Genomic DNA, 16,849 nt, shown 5'->3' with positions numbered 1-16,849 from the left:
CATTTTCACACAGAAGGTGGTACATGTACGGAATGAGCTGCCAGAGGATGTGGTGGAGGCTGGTACAATTGCAACATTTAAGAGGCATTTGGATGGGTATATGAATAGGAAGGGTTTGGAGGGATATGGGCCGGGCGCTGGCAGGTGGGACTAGATTGGGTTGGGATATCTGGTCGGCATGGATGGGTTGGACCGAAGGGTCTGTTTCCATGCTGTCTCTATTTTCCCTGGAGCGCAGAGGCTGAGGTGTGACCTTATTAAGATTTACAAAATGATGGACATGGAAAGGGTAAATCGATAAAGTCTTTTCCCTGGGGCGGGGGAATCCAGAACTAGGGGGCATAGCGTTAGGGTGAGAGGGGAAAAATATAAAAGAGACTTAAGGGGCAACTTTTTCGCACAGAGGGTGGTACGTGTATGGAACGAGCTGCCAGAGGAAGTGGTGGAAGCTGGTAGAATTGCAACATTTAAAAGGCATCTGGATGGGTTCATGAATAGAAAGGGATTGGAAGGCTATGGGCCTGGTGCTAGCAGGTGGGACTAGATTGAGTTGGGATATCTGGTCAGCATGGACAAGTTGGACTGAAGGGTCTGTTTCCGTGCCATAGATCTCTATGACTCTAACTACCCTCCCAACCTAACCTGCAAACATCAATGACTTATGCCCATGTTGTCCAGGTTCCTTTGTCCACTTTTAAAGTTGTATCCTTTATTTTATATTTCTCCATGCTCTGAATACCAATGTACATGACACTTCACTTCTCCACATTAAACTCCACGTGCTACTCATCCACTCTGTTATCATCTACTATGGACTAACGGGACCCTTGAGACTTAATGGGACAAGAGAACAGGTGATGGACATATCAATTAAACGTTAATTGGCTATGAATTCATAGAATCCCTATCATGCCGAAAGAGGCCATTTGGTCCATCAAATCTGCAACAACCCTCCAACCCTATTCCAGTAATCCCACATTTACCATGGTTGTTCCATCTAGCCTGCATATCCCTGGACACTATGAACAATTTAGTGTGGCCAAACCACCTAATCTACACAATCTTTGGATTGCAGAGGAAACTGGAGCACCTAAATGAAACCCATGCTGACACGGGGAGAACGTGCAACATGGTTGACTCAATATGTGAGCTCGTAAACAGTGGGCTGAGTGGTTTATGGAGAGTGGTTAACTGAAATTAAGCTCTCACGAAGAAGTGGGAACTTGGACATTTTTCAAACGCATTTATCTTCAGCGCATAACACCCATTCGACCAACCTACCAGAGTCCTTTTGAAGTTCAACACTATTCTCCTGACAATTACGATGCTTCCAAGTTTCATATTATTTGCAAATTTTGAAATTGTGTCCTTATACCCTAGATCATTAATAGGAAAAGCAAATGTCTGAGAATCTCCACTACAAATCTTCCCCTGAACTAATTCCATTAACCATTACTTTGTTTCCTTTCACTCAGCTAATGTTGCACCAATTTTGCTACTGTCTCTTTTATTCCATGAGTCTAATTTCAGTTAAAAGGCTGTTGTGTGGCATGCATTAAATGCCTTCTAGAAACCTTTATACACCACATTTAAAGCATTAGCCCAATCAAAAAAAGTCTTGAAGTTAGTTATAATAACAATTTTGTACCTCTCTGCAATTTCCTTGCAAATTTGGGGCTCTTTGTCCTTGCCCATAGACTACATTGAGCAACATAATTCTACCCTTTTTGTCCCTTAGCTCCAGACAAATCAATTCTGTCATGATCCACACAGGGCACATTCTGTCTTCATAAGTGCAATACCCTCCTTTTTCAATAATGTCACCCCTCCCTTCCCTCCTTTCCTATCTTTCCTTTACATATTATCTTCAGAAATATCTAACATCCAATCCTGTCCTTGTTTGTGCCAGGTCTCTGTTCTAGCCATTTGGCATTTGGCAGCCTGCACTTCCAATTCAATCTTATATACCACATTCCATGTGCTTTCATACATTCACAGTAATCCTAATTTAGGCTTCATTACTTTCTATCTTACTGTGACCCTATCTAATAAGTTACAGTACAACCTCGATTATCTGAACATCGATTATCCGAATTTTGGATTGTCTGAACAAGATCTCAAGGTCCCGATGCTTGGGTAAACTGTGTCATCTGAACATTCTATTATCCAAACAAAACACTCCCTGCCTGTGTCATTTGGATAATCGAGGTTGCCCTTTACTGTTCTTTATTTCAATCCCAGTTCTCTTTCCCAGCACTTAGTATCAGGGCAGTGTGCTAACGTACCATCTCCTAAGGTTCCCACCCATAGTAGCACAACTAAAATGCTTCAAAAATTACATGTTTCCGGCTCTGTTCAGTCAAACCATCTGGCTTGTCTAGATCCCATCTTCCTCACAGCAATATCTTATGAATCTAAAGTCCTCCATTCTGCACCAACTTTCTGTCCATGCAATCATCTACCTTATCCCATTTCTAGACTCACTAGCGCATGGCACTGGAAGTGATCTCGTGATTCCTACTTTTGAAGTCTTGTTTCCTACTTTTGAAGTCTTGTTTGCTAATTTTCTACCTAACTCCTGAAATTATGAAAGCAGGACTGCAGTCCTTCAACACCATTGGTTCTAATATGGGCCATGACTACTGGCTGTTCACCCTCCCTCCCTCCCTCGGAAGCTCTGCAGCCATTCAATAACAGGCTCGATCCTGGCACTAAATTACAATGCACCATCCTGGACTATAATACCTGCGATCACAGAAACATCTCTGTTTCCCTAATTACATATCTCGATGGTTTATTTTCCAGACTTCCCCTCTGAGCCACTTGACTCCAATGCATTACCCAAATGGACCAACACACACAGTAGGATTCAGAGCAGACACTAGTTGGAGAGCTGAAAGCACTCAGGGGACTCCTGCACTATCTCCCCATTCCCATTGCATCATCCATTCCACATTATCTGTCAGTCTCACAGTGCATCACAGCTGCTGTTCAAGTTCCAAAATCTGGAGCCTGAGATGCTGTCAATGACTCTTTCACTACAAATGGTAACCAAGGTCACGGGAAACACTCTGGAGTTCCCAGATAGCAAAGGAAGTGCATACTTGAGATTGAACTAGCCCTGTCAAGCTTTTATTACTTAACTTTACCATTGCTTAAAAAGAAACTTTACCAATATTAATAAACTCGACAAATATTAATAAAAACCTATTAGTATTGAAATGTCTGGCTAACGCTCAAGACATTTTCCGAGTTTATATATATTTCTTACTTAAGGCACTTTTTCCCATGATTTATGAACAATATGCACTCTTATACTTGATCTACATTTCACTCAAGCAAAGTTTCCTGACCACATGCCTCTTACTAAGCTTTTGAAAATCCTTTCCCTTAAAATTAGTCTCTGATGAGTCATTGCTCGCGTAGTTTTCTCCTTCAGAAATTACCAATGACTGAGCCAATAACTTATAATTCCCCCTAGCAGGCAGCCCTTGTATAACAAGGCAATTTAATTTACTTTTAAATTGATAGCTCTATGTCAGAATCTGACTCTCAATCCATATTTAAACTTGGGAAAGACTTTGGTTGGGCCAAAGGGTGTGTTTCCATGCAATACGGTTCTAAGACTTTATAATGTGAACCAAATTTGCCACTAAACTTGACCTACATCCCACTCAGGCATAACCTCCTGACTCTACAAGCTCTGTGGACAGAGCTATGGAAACTGGGATAGAAAACCTAGGATTGAAGTTAAGATTTTGTAGACCTAACAATCAGGAAGAAACTGTTGTTACTGACAAGTGGGTCTGTGACCAGTGGACGCAAATTTAATGTCAGGAGAGATTCAATTTTAAAATTCACTTGTGAGATGTTGCCATTATTAACTGGCCAGCATTTATTGCCCATCTCTAACTGCCCAGAGGGCAGTTTAACGGTCAACCACATTGCTGTGGGTCTAGGGTTACATGTAAGCCAGACCAGATAATGGTGGCAGATTTCCTTCCCCAAAGGACATTAGTGATCCAAATGGGCTTGAATGATAATGAACAATGGTTACATGATTTAGGCTAGCTTTTATTTAAAATTCCCAATAGTTATTGAATTCAAATTTTACTACCTGCCCATAGTGCAATTTGAATCCATACCCCCAGAATATAATCTTGGTTATCTTAGATTTCAAGCCTACTGACATTATCACTGCATCTCATCATTACCCAATGTATAGAATCTAGACACTAGCTTTAAGCATTGAATTGCTTGATGAAAACAACTGCACAGTTTTCAAGGAAATGGGATGTAATTCCCAATGGGACATCAATTAATTTCACAAGCCCAGACAGCAGCAGTCACATCAAACACTTTTTACAATAGTTGGAATCTCTGGTAACAGACAAAGCTGCTTACCTATTCTTTTTGAGCTTTGCTTCAGCTGATGGCATGTTCTCCAGACAGCTTGGACAGTAATGGGAGTCCACCTAGAAACCATAAGTTAGACCATTAGCAGTTGCACAACATCCAACTAAAACTGCTGGCAATCCAACTGCTTAGCGACGAATTACAAAATCCACAAATACAGTGGCAGCTGGGGCTGAATGGGTGGCACTTTCACCTGAATCAGAAATTTGTCAGTTCAAGCCCAACCCCAGAGACCTGAGCCCAAATACCAGACATAAATCCTCACGACAATACTGAGAAAGTGCTGCACTATCAGAGAAGATTGCATTGAGAGGAAGAAGTCCTCAAGGGGCTTATCCCATACTAAAAAGCAAATCATCTGTTTGTTATTTCATTCCTGCTCTTGGAGCTTTTTATGCACATAATGGCTGTAGTATTTTCAGCATTACATTGCTGACTATATGCCCAAAGTACTCCATGGGTTGTAAATGCTTTGGGATATTCTGAATTGCATGAATTCTCTCCTTTCTTTTCCTTATGACTGAATGTTCACAGATGAGGCAACAATAACTTACATTTACATGGCACCCACCTAACAGGAAAATGTCCAAAAGCAAGTCAGAGTGAACATGAAATGCAGCCACAGAGCCCTAAAGAAAAATCTACTGCATGCATCAACCAAGCTCTGGTTGAAACAATGACTTTGAGGAAGAAAAACAACCAGGGAGACCAGGGAAAAAAACTCTTGGGAGTGGCACATATTCACTTGAAGCATAGCTACCAACAGTAGGGCAATGAAGGCTTACAAGAAACTAGAGTCATAGGGAAGTTAGGTTGGAGGAGTTGGCAGAAGGACTGAAATGCTGGAAAGGTTACAGATACAGGGAGGTGATTGAAGCATTTAGACACAAGAATAATAATTTATAGAGACACTGGGAGACTAGTAGTCAATGCAGATTAGCAATGACAGGTGATACACCTGGTAAAGAATGAGAACAGAAGAATTTGAGTTGAGCCGAGTCTCCAGAGGTTGGAAGATGGCAAGTAGACCACCCAAGATATATTCAAGATTTCAACAATGGATAGACTGAGGTGGAAAAAGGCAATAAACTTGAGTCAAATATCAACATACCCATTCACAATCAAGGACACTGGCAGAAGGACTTGCTTGAGAGCAAATGAACATTCACTCACTGGACAGAAAAATGTAGATTATTCTGTGATTGGGAGTCTGACAAGTTTTGCCCTTCGTGAGCAGCCAAACTAGGACTAGAAGTGAGACCAGTTCACTGGGCTTGCTGTTCAACACAGGTAACAATGGATGCATCAAAATACCCTTCCAATGGTGCTGAAAAGTATGGAAGACAGCCCAAAGGATTTTATCTTCATCCAAAAATTGTTTCCAAAATGAAAAAACGAAATTGCTCAAATTATAATAGCCCTGTCATTTCGAAAGAATCAGGGACCCAATCATACATATTTACATTACTGCCATTTCCATATCATGCTTTTGAGTCTGTTCATTGTTTCATATGTTTAATTACATTTATATGGTTTGCCTTAATCACATCACCATTGGTTGCAGGCTGACTGCAACCCAAATCAGTTTGGTTTTTGGTCAACAAGTGAAAGACGAGTAGAATCCCACTGCTTTACACCAATGTATCCAAAGCACGCGAGTTGCTCCTCACCAATACCCTGCCCTCTGCTCAGATCCACAATTCATGCCTTTATAACATCATGATTCGGTTTCTGCAAATTTTATACAGATTGCTTTCCCACCTACTAGTCACTGCAAGCTGCAAATCATCTGGAATACTGTTACTGGAGGGTTTGAGTTATAAGGAGAGGCTGAATAATCTGGGACTTTTTTCCGTGGAGCATCGAAGAGGTTCATAAAACCTTGATGGGCATGGACAGGGTGAATAGCCAAGGTCTTTTTCCTAGGGTGGGTGAGTCCAAAACTAGAGAACATAAGTTTAAGGTGAGAGGGGAAAGATTTAGAAAGGACCTTTTTCTGTGCACAGGGTGGTGCGTTTATGGAAGGAATTGCCAGAGGAAGTGATGGAGGTGGATACAATTACAACATTTAAAAGACATCTGGATGGGTATATAAACAGGAAGAGTTGAGAGAAAAACAGGTCAAATGCTGTCAAACGGGACTAGATCAGACTGGGATGTCTGGTTGGCGCTGACCAAGGAACAAAAGGTCTGTTTCCGTGCTCTACGTCAGATGGGCCGGAGGCAAGACTGCCAATCTTGCACTGAACCAGGAGGTTAGATCAGAGTGGTGCTGGAAAAGCACAGCAGGTCAGGCAGCATCCAAGGAGCTTTTGCCCGAAGTGTCGATTTTCCTGTTCCTCAGATGCTGCCTGACCTGCTGTGCTTTTCCAGCACCACTCTGATCTAAACTCTGGTTTCCTGCATCTGCAGTCCTCACTTTTGCCTACCTGAACCAGGAGGTCACAGGTTCAAATGCCAACCTAGGGATGGAGAAGATAAGTTTAATTGTGACTTCAGTGCAGAACTGAGGGCTTGCTGCATGGCAAGTGGTGCTTCTTCTGGGTGGGAGTTTAAGCTACAGCTCCTCTAGCCCTTGCAAGTAGGCGTAAAAAATCCCATGAAATTATTCTGCTAGTCTGGTTGATATTACTTCCCCAAATCAACTTCACCAAATCAAAAATAACTGGTTATTTAAATAGGTTTTTGTGCAACTTTGCCCTTACACACATTTAATTATAACAAATTACTACACATCAAAAGCCTTTAAATTGGATTCTACATAAACAGATACACACAAAACCATATACCAAATTATCAGACCTCCTGTGAAATCATTTCAAGATCCTGATCCTCATTTTCAAGATCACTATTCTCAGTATCAGGTAACTCAAAGGTCTTTCTCCATTTCTCCTCTCGTCTGCTATGCAATCTCGGATCCAACAGTGCTTTTTAAAAACTTTTAGTCATGAGAAGTGAGCATTGCCGGCAAAGCTAGCAATTTGTTGTCCTTCGTTAATTGCCCTTGAACTCAGTGGCTTTCAGAAAGCATTTGAGAGTCATCACATTACTGAGAGTCTGGAGTCACATGTAGGCCAAAGTGGGTAAGGGTGATAGATTTCCATAGTATAGCAGATCGATATTAATGACAAGTCACAATGTTATACATTACAAACAAAAGCAGAAACTCAGAATGCATTCTGAAGGAAGTTCACCAGGCTCAAAACATTAACTTTGCTCTCACTTCACAGATGGCATCAGACCAGCTGAGTTTCTTCAGATTCCAACATGTGCAGTTGTGTTTTACTTTATGGTTACATGTTTTAATTCCAGATGGTGAAATTTGAATCAATTTAAAAAATGTGCCATGGTGGGATTCAAAACCTGGTGCTAGAACAATAGTCTGGGACTCTTGAGTTACTACTTCAGTGATATTATCACAATACCATCGCTTCCCTGTCATTGACTATCTAATGACTATTAATAATCCCAGTCACTCTCTTACAGACAGGTTTGGTAATTGCCAGTATTCGCACTCATGAGAAGTAATAATCCCCACCATTCTCTCACTCTGGAATCTCACAATCCTGTCACTGACTAACCAGGCTCGGGAAACTCTTCCCCAATCTCTGATGGATGTTCTTACTAATTTAATGAATTCCTAAATTTCCTCTTATCCACCTTGTCCCAGTGAAAAAAAGTCTTAAGACTTCATCTCTCTCTCTCAGACCAAACAGTTCATGCTGATTTTGATCACCAATTCAAGGGCCAACATTTAGCCAGGCAGCAGCCGTGTCCGTATTAATTTCGAGGAGATATGGAGGTACAGGACAGTCTTAAAAATCAAAAATATTGCAAATGCAAAACTGTCTTTTTTTTAAATGAAAGGTAATGACCCATTACATTAACTCTGTTTCCCTTAAACAGGGAATGTACGACCTGGTATTTCTAACATTTCCTGTTTTTATTTCAGATTTCTGGCATTCACAGCAAGTTGAACATTTTACTGTTGTACCTTGTTCTGAATCTATATTTTTCTTTTTACATCCCTTTTTGACATCTATTTTTAGTTGGTTTCTGCACAATACAGTACTCAACCAAACTCCCCCCTCCTTACAGCCCAGACGATCCACAGAACTCGTTTTTCCCTTTGTCAGTCAATCTGGAGGTCATATTTACTTTAGCCAAGTTTGCTCTTCAGGCTCAGCATTATTCATTTAAATGTGTTCCATTTATCCTCTACCGAAATGTCAACCAACATCCTCTTCAAATTGTTTGTTTTCATTCTTCCTTCTTCCCTGCAAATTTTGCCATTGATAAAGGTTGTTGGAGTGGTACAGAATTTTAGTTAGTCCACAAATGGAGTAGTGTGTGCAGTTCTCATCAGCCATTATAGGAAGGATGCTATTGCGCTGGAAGGAGTGCAGAGAAGATTCACCAGAATGTTGCCTAGCATGGAGCACCTTCTACAAAGACAGAATGGATAAGTGTCGGTTGTTATCTTTGAGACAAAAAAGGTTGACGGGTCAGCTGACCGGCGTATAAGGTTATCAGGGACATGGACAGGATGGATAGAAAGCAGCTATTCCTTAGTTAATGGGTCAATAATGAGGGGGCATGATTTTATGGCAGCAGAAGGTTGTGGGGAGCAGGTTGAGAAAGTTTTTTTCCCAATAGTGGGTGGTGGAAATTTGGAATGCACTGCCTGGAAAGGTAGTGAGATGGATAACCTCAACGTTTAAAAAGATGTGCATTTGAAGCGTCAGAGCATTCAAGGCTATAGGCCTATTGCTGGAAAATGGGACTAGTGAGATTTAGTGTATTGTTTGCAGTACTTATTTAATGAGTCCAAGCACCCCTGCTGCACCATATGATTGTGAGTTATCATCCTGACTCCTGAATTTTGGTGCAATTGAATCTCACAACTTCATATTGGATTATTCTGTCTTTTCTCACTGCTCCACATCTTCGATTTCATCATCTTATGTTGGTCATTTACAATTTACAAATTTCAGGGGGATGGGAACCCTAATTGTAGCTCCAGTGTAAAGGGGGTTGAGGGTAGAGAGGTCAGGGATAGGTTTACAAGGTCGCAAGAGAGCAATGGCAATCAGGATGTTGGTTTGAAATGTGTGTACTTCAATACCAGGAACATCTGGAATAAGGTGGGTGAAATTGCAGCATGGGTTGGTATCTAGGATTTCAATGTTGTGACCATTTCAGAGGCATTGGTAGAGGAGGGACAGGAATGATTGTTGCAGATTCTGGGATTTATATGTTTCAGTAAGAGTAGAGATGATGGTTAAAAAAAGATGTGGGGGAGGGGAGGTAATTGTTAATCAAGGGTAGAATTACAGCAGCTGAGATAACATTTGAAGACCCATTCACTGAGGTAGTTTGGACTGTGGTTAGAAACAGGAAAGTCACCCTGTTGGCAGTTTTCTATAGACCTCCGAATTGTTCCAGGGATGTAGAGGAAAGGATAGCAAAGGTGATTCTCAATAGGAACGAGAGTAACAGGGTAGTTGTTAAAGGGGATTTTAATTTCCCCAATATTGACTGGGAATACGAATAGTTCAAGTAGCTTAGATGGATCAGTTTTTGTTCAATGTGTGCAGGAGGGTTTTCTGACACAGTATGCAGACAGGCCAACAAGGGGCGATGCCATATTGGATTTGGTACTGGGGAATGAACCCAACCAGGTGTTAAGATTTAGAGGTAGGTGAGCACTTTAGCAATAGTGACCACAATTCAGTTATGTTCACAATAGCAATGGGCAGGGATAGGTATATACTGCAGAGAAAGAGGTATAACTGGGGGAAAGGCAATTATGATGCGATTAGGCAAGATTTATGATGCATAGGATGGAGAAGGAAACTGCAGGGGATGGACATACTTGAAATGTGGAGCTTATTCAAGGAACAGCTATGCAGGTCTTTGATAATATATACCTATCAGGCAGGGAGGTAGTTGTCGAGTGAGGGAGCCATGGGATACTAAAGAAGTTGAAGCTCTTGTCAAGATGAAGGCGGCGGCTTATGAGAGGATGAGGCATGAAGGCCTTGAGTTATAAGTTAGCCAGAAAAGATCTAAAGAGAGGGCAAAGAGGAGTCAGGAGGGAACATGAGAAGTTGTTGCCAGATAAGATCAAGGAAAACTCTAAGGCCTTCTATGGCTTTATCAGGAATAAAAGAAATAAAGTAAGATTAGGGCCAATCAAAGATAGCAGTGGGAAGTTGTGTGTGGAATCTGAGGACATAGGGGAAGTGCTCAATGAATACTTTTGCTCAGTATTCACATTGGAAAAGAGCAATGTTAGTGAGAATACGGAGATACAGGCTACAACATCAGATGGGATTGCGGTTGACAAAGAGGTTTTAGCAACTTTGGAAGATCTGAAAATAGATAGGACCCCTAGGCCAGATGAGATTTATCCTCTGATTCTCTGGGAAGCCAGGGAGGCAATTCCAGAGACTTTGGCTTTGATCTTTATGTCATCACTGTTGACAGGAATGGTGCCAGAAAATTAGAAGATAGAAAATGTTGTTCCCTTGTATCAGAAGGGGAGTCAGGACAACCCTGGTAATTATATGCCAGTGAGCCTTACTTTGACTGTGGGTAAGGTGTTGGAAAAGGTTACAAGAGATAGGATTTATAATCATCTGGAAAGGAATACTCTGATTAGGGATAGTAAACACGGTTTTGTGAAGGGTAGGTTGTGCCTAACTAATCTTGAGTTGTTCGAGGTGACAAAACAGGTGGATGAAGGTAAAGCAGTTGATGTGGTGTATATGGATTTCAGTAAAGCGTTTGATAAGATTCCATACAGTAGGCTATTGCACAAAATACGGAGTTTCAGGATTGAAGGTGATTTAGCGTTTTGGATCAGAAATTGGCTAGCTGAAAGACAGAGGGCAGTGGTTGATTAAAAATGTTCATCCTGGAGCTCAGTTACCAGTGGTGTAACCCAAGGGGCCACTGTCGTTTGTCATTTTTATAATGATCTGGATGTGGGCATAGAAGGATGGGTTAGTAAACTTGCGGATGAGACTAAGGTAGGCAGAGTTGTGGATAGTGCCGAAGGATGTTGTGGGTTACAGAGGGACATAGATAAGATGCAGAGCTGGGCTGAGACGTGGCAAATGCTGTTTAATGTGGAAAAGTGTGAAGTAGCTCACTTCGGAAGAAGGAACAGAAATGCAGAGTACTGAACTAATGATAAAATTCTTGGCAGTGTAGATGAACAGAGATCTTGGTATTGCATTTTTTAGATTCCCTACATTTTAGATTCCCTACAGTATGGAAGCCCTTTGGCCCAACCAATCCACACCGGCCCCCCCCACCCCCGAAGAGTAACCCACCCAGACCCATTTCCCTCTGACTAATGCACCGAACACTATGGGCAATTTAGCATGGCCAATTCACCTGACCTGCACATCTTTGGACTGTGGGAGGAAACTGGAATACCCAGAGGAAACCCACATAGACATTGGGAGAAGGCGCAAACTCCACACAGACAGTCGCCCGAGGCTGGAATCGAACCTGGGACCCTGGTGCTGTTAGGCAGCAGTGCTAACCACTGAGCCACCGTGCGGCAACATGTCCAGGTGCATAAATCTCTGAAAGTTACCACCCAAGTTGATAGGGTTGTTAAGAAGGTATATGGTATGTTGGCATTTATTGGTAGGGGGATTGAGTTTCGGAGCCACAAGGACATGCTTTAGCTGTAAGGCTGCACCTTACTGTATTGCGTACAGTTCTGGTCACCACATTATAGGAAGGATGTTGAAGCTTTGAAAAGGGCTGAGAGGAGATTTACTAGGATGTTGCCTGGTATGGAAGGAAAGTCTTACAAGAAAAGGCTGAGGGAACTGAGGCTGTTTTCATTCGAGAGAAGGTTGAGAGGTGACTTAATCAAGATGGAAAAGATAATCAGAGAGTTAGAGAGGGTGGACAGTGACAGTCTTTTTCCTCAGATGGTGAAGGCTAACATGAGGGGACATAGCTTAAAATTGAGGGGCGATAGATTTAGGACAGATATCAGGAGTACTTTCTTTATTCAAAGTAGTTGGGGCTTGCCTGCAACAATAGTAGACACGTCAACATTAAGGGCATTTAAATGGGTATTGGACACACATATGGATAATAATGGGACAATGTAGGTTAGATGGACATCAGATTAATTTCACAGGTCAGTGCAACATAGAACATAGAACAATACAGCACAGAACAGGCCCTTCGGCCCACGATGTTGTGCCGAACTTCTAACCTAGATTAAGCACCCATCCATGTACCTATCCAAATGCCGCTTAAAGGTCGCCAATGATTCTGACTCCACCACTCCCACGGGCAGCGCATTCCATGCCCCCACTACTCTAGGGCTGAAGGGCCTGTACTGTACTGTAACATTCTATACACCTGGTCAAGAAAAGTTGTGAATCAGTCATGTGCTATGCTCACCAAATATGATTCTAAACCAAAGTTTTTATCAGATTCATAGTTTGTTGAGTGAAGACTCCCATTCAGATAATGTTTTTAAAAACAGGAACATGAGAATCAGGAAGAGGAAACTATCCTCATGGTGGTCTGCGGCGTTACACTGAAGTTATCCAAGATTTTTCTGTCTGTATTCTTTCGACTGCTTACTCTGCCCACAAGCTCAATTTTATTTTACTCTATTTTCTGGCATACATAGGGTCATAAAAACATACAGCATGGAAACAGACCCTTTGCTCCAGCTTGTCCATGCCAACTCTATATCCTAACCTAATCTAGGCCCATTTGCCAGTACCTGGTCCACATCCCTCCAAACCCTTCCTATTGTATACCCATCCAGATACCTTTTAAATGCTGTAATTGTACTAGCCTCGACCACTTCCTCTGGCAGCTCATTCCATCCACACACCACCCTCTAAGTGAAAGATTTGCCCCTTAGGTCCCTTTTATATCTTTCTCCTCCCAACCTGAACCTATGCCCTCTAGCTCTGGACTCCCCCACCCCAGGGAAAAGATTTGTCTATTTATCCTATCCATGCCACTCATGATTTACAAACTTCTATAAGGTCACCCCTCAACTTCCGAGGCTCCAGAGAAAACAGCCCCAGCCTATTCAGCCTCTCCCTATAGCTCAAATGCTCCAAACCTGCCAACATCCTTGTCAATCTTTTCTGAACACTTTCAAGTTTCAGAACATCTTCCCGATAGGAAGGAGATCAGAATTGCACGCAATATTCCAAACGTGGCCTAACCAATGTCCTGTACAGCCACAACATGATCTTCCAACTCCTGTACTCAATGCTCTGACAAATAAAGGAAAGCCTACCAAATGCCGCCTTCACTATCCTATCTACCTGCGACTCCACTTTCAAGGAGCTATGAACCTGCACTCCAAGGTCTCTTTGTTCAGCAACACTCTCTAGGATCTTACAAGTGTATAAGTCCTGACTTGCTTTTCCAAAATACAGTATGCTGCATTTATCTAAACTAAACTCCATCTTCCTCAGCCCATTGGCCCATCTGATCAACATCTCATTGTACTCTGAGGTAACCTTCTTCACTGTCCACTACATGTCCAATTTTGTTGTCATCTGCAAACTTCCTAACCATACCCCCCAAATTCACATCCAAATCATTTATATAAATGAGGAAAAGTAGTGGACCTTGTACCGATTCTTGTGGTACACCACTGCTCACAGGCCTCCAGTCTGAAAAGCAACTCTCCACCACTACCTTCAAGCCAGTTCTGTATCCAAATGGCCATTTCACCCTCTACTCCATGAGATCTAATCTTGCTAACCAGTCTCCCACAGGGAACCTTGTCAAGTTAATAAAGTCCATATAGATCACATCTACTGATCTACCCTCATCAATCCTTCTTGCTACCTCTTCAAAAAACTCAATCAAGTTCGTGAGACATGACCTCCCATTCACAAAGCCATGCTGACTATCCCTAATCAATCCTTGCCTTTCCAAATACATGTGAATCCTGCCTTTTATCAAATATAATACTCAAGCCTGAACCATTACAGCATTTCCAAAATAAATTTCCAACACAAAGCATATTGCCACTCGGTGCTTTGCGGAGGAGTAGGAATAATTAAAATTTTGCTTGACTTTATGAACAGCAAAGTCATAAGAAAATTAAAACACCACTTCCTTTTAACAGTTTGGACATATGGCAGAGAAGGCAGGGGGTGCTATGTGAGATTGGGAGACCATGGTGGGTGTTGGTTAGACATCAGGCCAAAGGGAGATGATGACAAATTTGGCATCGATGAGGGCGTGGAGAGACGTTGAGCATGGGGGTGAATTAGGGGGAGAAGGGAAACATAGGCGTGGCCTGGGAAAGATGGGAAGGCCAGATCAGGCTTGAGTCAGCTCTGTTCTGAGGAAGGGTCACTGGTCACGAAACATTATCTGATTCGTCTCCACAGATCTGCTGGGATTTTCCAGCAACTTCTGTCATTTGTTTCCCAGCCAGCGCCTCATCCCCACCGTTCATGTTAGGGGTGGGATGTGGTCTAATGGGCTGCAAGGGGGAAGCGAATGGGGCTCTGGAGTTCACGGCCTGGGCCTGAGTTCTCTCTCTTCCCACCACCCTAAGGCCAGGACCCATTCTCCTCCCCCTCCCCCCTCCCCACCGCAATGGAGAGCACTGACTGACAGGAGGGCACCGGGTGGATGGATGGGGGCTGGGCCTGGGCCTGGGGCTGGCCTTGGGGTTGAAGCTGGGGCCTAGAGCTAGGCTATTCCTGCCAGGCCCCTGGGACTGGGGTCAGACCGGGGCTCGGGCTGGGCAGTCTATGCCAGGCCCCCCGGGGCCTGGGCCTGGGCCTGGGCCTGGGCTGAACCGGCGGGTGGGTGGGTGGAGGGAGGAGGCGGGTTGCAAAAGTCTGGTTTAAAGTCTGGCGGCGGCACCTACTTCGTGGGAAACGCACTCGAGCGAGCGCAGCTCATGGCAGTAACGGCAGAAGTAAAGCTGTGAGAGCGGGAGCCGGAGCTTCTTGTCGCCGTGAACCAGGTAAACCACCCGCTCGAGCTGCAGCAGCGACGCCATCTTCCCGGGTCACATGACCGGCGCAATGACGTCCCAGCGGGCTCTACGTCATCGCCACGTCCGACGTAGTGACGTCACCGCCAGCCCTCCCTTAAGGAGAAGGCCACTCAGCCCGTTCAGTAACTGAGATGGAACAAGGTGCACTACAGAAACAAAGAGTATAGGATACGAAGTAGGCCATTCAGCCCATTTAATGGCAAGGATAGAATAGAGGAACATAGAAACAAGAGTAGGCCCTTACCCCCAGATAAGAATACTATCCCAGCCGGGGATAGAATGTAGGAACAGGAGCCCTCTAGCCCTCTGCCATTCATTGTGATCAGGTCTGATCTGTGGTCTATCTCCATATAACTTTCTTTGGCATATACCTCATAATACCTTTGCTTAACAAACAAAATCTCAGATATAAAATTATTCCATTTCTGATGAAGAGTCATATAACACTCAAAAAGTTCTTTTTTTCTCTTCATAGATGCTGCCAGACATGACATGCTGAGTTTCTCCCGAAATTCCTGTTTTTACTGAGTGACATTAGGGGTGGTACAATTGTACTATGCTGACCTCTGAGCCACAGGATCCAGGTTGAAGTTCGACCTGCTCCAGTGCTGTGCACTCACGTGGCACTGCATTGATGTGTCAGCATTTTTTTCTTTGAACTGTCTGTGGACTGTGAGAGGACAGTGACAGAATCCATGATGGGTTATACCGTACAGGGGCTCTGGAAACAATTGATTAAGTGCTCCAAAGTATGTTTTATTATCCAATCATCACAGAAATCCCCTATGTTAAGCAGAGCAAAGAATATTTGGGCATGGGGTGACTTTGCCACCACTAGAATGCAGTAGTGAAATGTGAAGCTTTGCCACACAAGATGCAATGAGAAGTCAGAGTTTATTCCAATTGTCCAACTCAAAGACTCTGGCCTCCATGCAATTGCAGTTTAAAGTGAGCAGCATACCCATTAACTCTTTTCATAATGAGCAGCAAGATTCTGACCAGACTGTGTTGGGTATTGATGTTTAAGCAAGAATTTGCATTTCTATGACATATTTACTGACTTCAAAATTCCACGATCACTTAGAAGTTGTGAGTATATATTTTTTAAATTCACTCCTAGGACATCAGTATCACTGGACTCCCCATCCCTAGTTGCCCTAGTGAAAGTGGTAGTGAACTGCCTTCTTGAACCACTGCAGTCCATGTGTTGGAGGTAAACCCACAATGCTCTTAGGAAGGGAATTCCATGATTTTGACCCAGTGCCAGTGAATGAATGGGGATATATTTCCAAGTCAGGATGGCAAATGGCTTGCAGGGGAACTTGTCTCTGCTGCCCGTGTCCTTCTAGATGGTAGCAGCTGTGGGTTTGGAAAGTGCTGTTGAAGGAAATTTGGTGATTT

At 43.0% G+C, this 16,849-nt stretch overlaps 1 protein-coding gene across 1 annotated transcript in view; it reads right to left on the bottom strand.

Moving 5' to 3' along the window:
* The window catches only part of dctn4 (dynactin 4), a 45,326-nt gene extending 29,845 nt beyond the window's left edge, over positions 1-15,481 (bottom strand). The window contains 2 exon segments of the mRNA XM_072590308.1: positions 4,405-4,475; positions 15,317-15,481. Of these exon segments, the coding sequence (XP_072446409.1) occupies positions 4,405-4,475; positions 15,317-15,451 (206 nt within the window). The 5' untranslated portion in view covers positions 15,452-15,481.
* Positions 15,482-16,849: the final 1,368 nt, after the last annotated feature.

Source organism: Chiloscyllium punctatum, chromosome 20 (assembly GCF_047496795.1).
Source record: "Chiloscyllium punctatum isolate Juve2018m chromosome 20, sChiPun1.3, whole genome shotgun sequence".
In the NCBI taxonomy this organism is placed as follows: Eukaryota; Metazoa; Chordata; class Chondrichthyes; order Orectolobiformes; family Hemiscylliidae; genus Chiloscyllium; species Chiloscyllium punctatum.
This window is presented reverse-complemented; position numbering and strand designations above follow the sequence as displayed.